General features: G+C 40.2%; 1 protein-coding gene across 1 annotated transcript; it reads left to right on the top strand.

The window, feature by feature from the left end:
* The first annotated feature begins 1941 nt into the window (after window positions 1–1941).
* LOC109404253 (MORN repeat-containing protein 3) lies at window positions 1942–3299 on the top strand. Its single transcript, XM_029856605.2, has 3 exons — window positions 1942–2150; window positions 2209–2641; window positions 2697–3299. Exons 1-3 carry the CDS (start codon window positions 2005–2007, stop codon window positions 2766–2768), a joined length of 651 nt encoding a protein of 216 aa, XP_029712465.1. The 5' UTR covers window positions 1942–2004; the 3' UTR covers window positions 2769–3299.
* The last annotated feature ends 4594 nt before the right edge of the window (window positions 3300–7893 follow it).

Below are 7893 nucleotides of genomic sequence, written 5' to 3'. Positions count from 1 at the left end.
CCTAACCATGTCCGTCTTACCCCCCTCTATTTAAGAGAACAAAATTGTGACCAAGGCGAGCTCATCAAATTACACTATTTCAGATTCCTGCGGTGTTAAGGCTCAAATGAGAATCGCATATTATCCAAAACTGACAAAGCGTTTTATTCAGAATGACGAACAAGCGAACAAAACCAGCGTGTTCGAGATTGTTATAATTGACTAAATCATCAATCGGACATTTTCATTTTATTAGATATTTGGATCATTTTGGAAAAAGTGCTTTTTTAGTTCTGGAGCATTTGCCATTCTCATTTGAGCCTAAATATATAGTAGGATGGATCAACGTTTAATGGGAAAATTATAATTTGATCGCATCAACACTGAATTAGGTTTTTTTTTCTAAATTTCCTCTCTCGTCTAAAAGTACTGCGCAAAATTTGGGTGCGGCTGGATGAGCTATCGCTCTTCTCATTTCGATTTTTGTATGGAAAATTTCCCTTTTTGCATTTTTCTTACAAGGAGGTAAGGGGCTGTCCATAAACCACGTGGTCATTTTTTCGGGACTTCTAAACCCCCCCCCCCCCCCCGCGTGGTCATTAGTCCATACAAAATTTTTTATTCGTTCATACAAAATGCTCACTGGCCGAAACCACCCCCCCCTTCATGACCACGTGGTTTATGGACAGCCCCTAAATCCGTGTTACCAAGGATAATATAATGTAGCTTAAAGTGTGCTAAAGAAAACTTTGTCGAAGATCGTAAAGTGATCTGTGGTTGTGAATAAAGTTAAGATGGTCAAGCAGTCAACTGACAGGTCTGATATTGTTCAGCTCTGTTTTGTCGTTGAACATAACATTGGAATATGTGCCATCAATAAGTTTCACAAATCGATTACGGCTTTGTTAAAAATTTTGCTTTAAAGTGTTCCCAGGATTTCGAACATTTCTGCTAACGTCGAAGGAAAGATCATGAGTACATTTTCGATGAGAAAGGCACTATCACCACTAGGTGGATTAATCTGGGTTTTTTGTTATGATTTTTGTTATTTTGCCACTTATGACAGATAAGTTTATAACATGATATGTTATGTTAATAACATAAAAATAAATCGTTCCGTTACTCAGTCATTTTGCCAAAATAACATATTTTATTATACTCTTGCCATTCCCTTCTGCTCGGGGATAATGTGTCAAACCCATATGTACAAGTTTGTCTGGGTTCTTAACACGTGCGCAGAGAAAGACCCACTGCGAACTTTCGCCCCACATTACTCTACTCCGTGGTTGACCGGAGCAATCAAAATTTCCCAGAGAATCAATGAACGGGTCTTGGGACTAGCTAACCCTTTCTCAATGTACACAGTTCGAGAACTCTCAATAACGGCGTTTGCCACGTCCTTACGGTCATCGAGGATGGGAAGGAATGTTAGTAAGACAAACGTTGTTATAGAGATCGAGAATCGCTGCATGGATGGAATCTAGGAACTGCTAAAGTAATCTCAGAAGGTATTCCTTAAGAAATTCCAGAAAGAATCCCTGGAGGAACCCCGGGAAGAATCCCGGGAATACTTCCTGGAGCAATCCTGGCAAAAGCTCTTGAAAAAACATTCCAGACGAAACCTCTTCAGGAATCTCAGAAGAAACAAATGGATGAACCCCAGAGGAACTTCTGCAGAAATCCTAGAAAAATCGAAAGAATTTCATCAAGAACTTCCTGGGAATCTCAGAAAAAATAATATCTGGAAGAGTCCTGGATCAAATTTCTGAAGAAACCATGATGGAATTGTGGAGAAATTCTGAATGGAATTCCTGTGGAATCCCAGGTCGGACCTCCCCCCGCCACTGTGTCATCATCAGGACAACTTCCCACGCACGCGTACCCCACATTTTGAATTAAATCAAACTACCCATGAAAAGATGACAATATTTCCGAATTGTAAACAATAAACCCAAGAAACGTCAAAGACTTATAAACATTTACATTTGCAACCTCAGCTTGCAGTGCCCTATTCCAGATCAGGACATGGCGCCTTCCCCACTCCGATCATTTTTCACTCGCTCCAGCCACTACCAGGGTCAGGTTGACGTATCAAATCGAAAATCTGGGCTCGGTAAGCAGTCACAATCGAACGGATTGCTTTACGAGGGTCAATGGCGATGTGGTTTAAGGTTTGATTAGTTTCGTATGCTGAATAGTTAAGTTATATAATTGTTTCTAACTGTGCAGACATGGATACGGAATAATGTACCGGAAGTTGAAGGACACTGAACTGTATGTTAAAATTTATGTCGGAGATTGGGAGAATGGGAAAAAGCATGGACTTGGGATCAAATACTACAACCACGGAAAGTATCTCGGCTATTGGGAGCAGGATCAACGTAGCGGCAAAGGATTCATGTGGTTCGACAATGGAGATTTCTACATGGGGGAATGGTTGAATGATCGTTTTCATGGGTTGGGCGTTTTCCTTGAAATTGGGGGCAATCGATATCATGGTCAGTTCAGTGGTGGCCTCAAGCATGGAGAAGGACTTTATCTTCACTCGAGAACGGGGCAGATTCAGAGAGGATTCTGGACCGACGGTGTCTTCAAAATGGGTGAAATCGAAGACTGGAACAGGAACCAAGTAATCGAACCAACCATTTATCCCATCCCGGAGGTAAGTGATAGTTTACTTATCGGTATTGTTTCACGGGGAGTTGCTTCTTTTTCAGATCAAACTTGCAAATTTCCCAGAAGTTTACCAAAGCTGGATAGAAGAATATTCGAAATCATTCACAGTGTGATGGCCCCGCAGGGTAACTTTCCAGTATTTATATATATATTTCCTCGATACAAAGAAGGTGGCAGCACAAAACCAATTCAGAAGTCTTCCTGGGCACGTTTTCCCCAAAGTGTGTGTAAGTGAGTATCGAATTGTGGGCGCGTGTTTCTTGCTCGAGTAGATAAATATTGCGAAGAGGGAAATTGTCAACATTTATCTGTGGGATAACTTTCTTCCTGTTCTGGCATGTCGGTCGGTCGGTCGGTCTAAGGTTGGTAGAGACGGCACCGGAGAGGAAGTCCCAAGATTGTTCTTCCGTTGGGACGTGGTCAAACGTTCCCCCAAGATTTATGATTTGTGTAATCACCCGAGACGTGTGGTTTCTTGGGGGTGCGTGTGCTCGTTCGTGCGTGTAGGATAACAGAAAGCTGAAGTTTAAATGGTGCTCGACTTGCTGAAGTTCTGGATGTTGATTCCGTTTACGTGACGATAGAGAATATTGTTTAATAACGATAAGAAAATACTAAATTGTACAATCTGGATGCACCTTCATTACAACCCTTATTAAAAGCATTCATGTATACAAAGCTTAGTGACATACCTTCAACGGACATGAAACAAAATGGTGATGAATGATGAACCTTGACACCTTCTTCGGGATAAGCCCCAAAATAGCAGCCGAGATAATGTTATCTCCCGAACAAACGGTGCGGTCATCACTCACCTCTGCCCCACCGCTTTGTCACTACATTCCGTGACGACATTCTGGACAAGAGCTTTGCACGCCATCCGATCCCGGTATCAGCATCGGCCCCAACATCACGATGCTGGCTGGGACATGTGCGGAAAATACTTACGGACTCCGGTTCGGACTAACTGCAGAAACAGATTACTTTTGCGTGACTAAATGCGATAAGACCCACTGCCATCTGCTTGTCCATTTGTCACATTCCTATTGGAGGATGATTTTGCTATGGAGAGAGCTATTTTTTGGCTGGGGTCTGTCGAATCAGCTGATAAACTGCGAACAGAAAGGATCATTAATTTTGATAGGTTAGAGTTTAGATTCAATTGATTCTAAGCATTTCACCTGAACTGATACAACTGTTGCGATGATTGCATTCAAAAAGCATTATTGAATTTCCTAATTCTTTAGAAAATTATCCACATTTCCAAACAGAGGTAGAACAAGTGAATTCTTTGGAAGGTAACTTTTAAATGAAAACATCGAGGACTTTATAGAATCTTTGATTTTTTTTGTTGAGAAACGCATCGTAGATTTTAAGGTAAAATTCTTTGGGAAAACTCTGAAGGTGTTTCTTTGCTGAAACTCTGCTTATCTCTTAGTGAATCATCCTAAGAAAATGCAATACACTTGTACTAAATTGATTTAAATGTTATATTTTAGTGTAGAATGCTTTGAATAAAATAACCCTTAAGCGAAAAACACGTCTATCCGTTCTGTTCATAAAATTACACGCAAAAGAAACGTTACCTAACCGTTTCCAAAACCCTGTAAACCTGTGTTATGAACCACTTCGTCCAATTGCTTCAAAGCAAAACATTGATGGAACACGTAAATTGTCACCTGCAGGCTGCAAGCTTTTCAAACACCCTAGCCATTGTATCAGAACGAACACAGCGTTGAAACACCATGACGAGATGCAAACACCGACCAACGAGCAATCAGACCTACACGCCTGGACACAACCGGAGTGTGGCGGCGTGTTTCCTTTTGTTGCTCCCAAAGAGTATGTTTTATGTAATTGATCCTGTTTCCCAGTGCGGGTTCCTTCCGGTTTGCCTCGGGTGACTGACTGTGACGTAGCCGTCACCGTTCTCGTCGTCATCAACGCCGCCGTCAACGCGAACAGCGGCCCGGTCACTGTAACAAAAGAGCATCAGCATAGCCAGGTAGGTATAATTCATGGAATGGTGTCATTAGAAGGCGGACGGTCATCAACCAACCGGGAACGACGACGACGACGACAACCACCACATCCACCGGTGAAACAAAACAGGAAGTGACTAGTTTGTTTTGCTGTTGAACACTGAACAGCCTCCCATGGAATGCACCGTGCTTAGGTACTTTTCCACCCCAGTAGAGAAGGAATCCACATGGACACGACGACGGACGCCAAACGAACAAACGTCACCATCAGCAATGGAAGAACAACATGAAAATGCACCACAGTATACCTATACCATCGAGCCAAGGTGTGGCGCAATTGAGTCGCTAGTGAAGAGGCCTTGCTCTACGGATCTAAATCGACTGGGACCAGTACTGCCTGGCTCGGTGTTTCCTGGCTTGATTGGCTTGTCAATTTAGCCGTCTCAGTCGAAACCAGAAAATCAGAATTCCAGTTGCACTTGAAACAGCTCTCTCTCTCTCTCTTCTTGGCATAACGTCCTCATTGGGACAATGCCTGCTTCTCAGCTTAGTGTTCTATGAGCACTACTACAGTTATTAACTGAGAGCTTCATCTGCCAATGACCATTTTGCATGCGTATATCGTGTGGCAAGCACGAAGATACTCTATGCCCAAGGAAGTCAAGGAAATTTCCTTTACGAAAAGATCCTGGACCGACCGGGAATCGAACCCGTCACCCTCAGCATGGTCATGCTGAATACCCGTGCGTTTACCGCCTCGGCTATATGAGCCCTACTTGGAACAGCATATTGAGAAAAACTCCGACATCAAATTCCAAGAAAATTTCCGCTTTTTCGGCCAGTCAATGGAATCTAGGCCGTGATATTAGCATCTAATCGAGAAGCACAAAAGAATCATTTGTTTACTTATCCGTTTATTCAAAAGGCCCGGACACCTCATATGCATAACGGAGCCAAAACCATGGTCTATATTAAGACATTGGTTTTAAGGCTCAAGCATTCGTTACCACTTTTCGGAAATTTAAAAGCAGTTTTTTCGTTGAAAATCAAAACAATGGACATGAAAATGTATTCACTGTATTCTGGTCCCCATTTGATGCAAACATTTTAGTTTTGAATGAAAAAACTGCTTCCAGATGTTTGATGATGATGATGATATCAATGACGAATTGTTCCACGTTAATTTTTATAACTTCCTCATAACAATGCTTGTTTGGGGTATCAGAGGGCCGGCTCCACAGGCACGTTTTCCTCCATTTGGGACATTTGTGCCATCGCCATACATACATATGAGCCTATTTCATCATTTATTTGAGGGAGAATGGGACAAGGGATGGGAATTATATTTTATTTTTTTTTATTTTTATTTTTTTTTCTTTATTTTGTCAATCCAACGTAGACTAGTACATAGACATAAACATATACATAAATTTTGTTTTCTATTTCTAATTAATGCATTTTATTATTTTTTCTTATAGGGGTCTAAAAAGTAGTTCGTTCAAACTATGCGTGTCTATTTCTGTTGTTATTGAAATATTGTTTTAGATTATGCCGAGACATTGTAAAGTCAATCATTTCGCAATGTTCATTATAGATTGACATCATTTGATTAATTGGTCCAAATTTAGCGTAATCCGTCCGATTATAACAAGTTTTAAAAGGTGTTCGACTGTGAAGACGCCGTGTAGGTGCATAGAAATTGAATTTAGATAAAATTTCAGATGAGTTAATTCGTTGCGAAATAATATCATTTACAAATGAGATCATGGCGATCTCACGACGCTCTTTTAATGTCTGAATGTTTATAAGCATGCAGCGTGCTTCATATGATGGAAGAGGAAATACTGTCCAACCTAGTTTCCGAAGAGCATATAATAGAAATTGTTTTTGTACTGATTCTATCCTGTCGATATGCGTTATTCTGAAAGGGGACCAGACAACGCTGCAATATTCCAGAATTGACCTCACATAAGAAATGTACAGAGTTTTTATTGTATACGGGTCTTCAATATTGTAGCTGAAGCGTTTTATGAACCCAAGCATATTATTTGCTCTATGGATGATCGTATTGTAATGGTCTGTGAAAGTTAGTTTAGAATCCAAAATAACTCCTAGATCCCTAACTCTTTCACATGTTTCTACTTCTTGGTTTCCTAGAGTAATTGCGCTAGTAGGTGTGCTTAGTTTTCTGCTAAAAGTTATTAAATTACACTTTTTAACATTCAGCTGCAATAAGCTTTTTGAGCACCATTTGTAAAAAATATGAATTTCCTTCTGAAATATACTTATATCTTGGTTATTCCTGACTTCCAAAAAGAGCTTCATGCCATCAGCATAAATAAGTAATTTGACTTTTTCAAGAATAAATTAGGAAAGGGAAAGGTGATGAAATAGGAAGTGGTGCCTTAGAAGAGGGAATGAACGCATAAGCGCAACGAGAGCTCATAGCCCATACCACAACGGGTTTAATCAGTGCCCTGAAAAGGCCACTGTAAAACGCATAAGCGTAAAGAGAGTCTATAGCTCATTGGAGGTAGCTTGTGACGTCATGCGACTTTCAATATGACATTGAAAGTCACGTCATTGAAAACATCCTCAATATTCAAGAAATCACCAGAGCACAAACTACGTTTGAGCGAGTGTTTTCTTGAAAACGTATACAACTTTGTGTTAAGGCGAAACTGGAAGCATTTCCTCATTTTTTTGGTTTTTGATTTTTTATTAAATAATGAAGCAATATTTTTAAAATTGGTTTTCGTGCACATGTAGAGTATGGATCAGGGTATGTTCTGATTTTTTTACGCTACAGAAAATATTTTTCGTTTTTGCAGAAACCATTTTTTAGTGAAATTTTGTTCAAAAATGGTTTCTGCAAAAACGAAAAACATTTTCTCTCGCGTAAAAAAATCAGAAGATACCCTGATCCATACTCTACATGTGCACGAAAACCGATTTTGAAAATATCGCTTCGTTATTTAATAAAAAATCAAAAACCAAAGAGTGAGGAAATGGATCCAGTTTCGCCTTAAAGAGTCACTGTGGACATCCCAAATTGGGAGGCATGTGAGCTCACATGAATAGGCATGTCAGCCAGACGAACATCACAGATGTGATAATCAATAATGCATTTCAAGAATTTTAGAAAGAATGAGGTAACTAGGAACTCATTCCTTCTTTATACAACGCACGCACCCTTTTGGGATAAAACTATGGAAATACCCAACAGTACACTACAAGAGTTCAAAACATGTTTGAA

Source organism: Aedes albopictus, chromosome 2, assembly GCF_035046485.1.
Source record: "Aedes albopictus strain Foshan chromosome 2, AalbF5, whole genome shotgun sequence".
NCBI lineage: Eukaryota > Metazoa > Arthropoda > Insecta > Diptera > Culicidae > Aedes > Aedes albopictus.
Note: the sequence above shows the minus strand (reverse complement) of the source record. Positions and strands in the feature narration are given on the sequence as shown.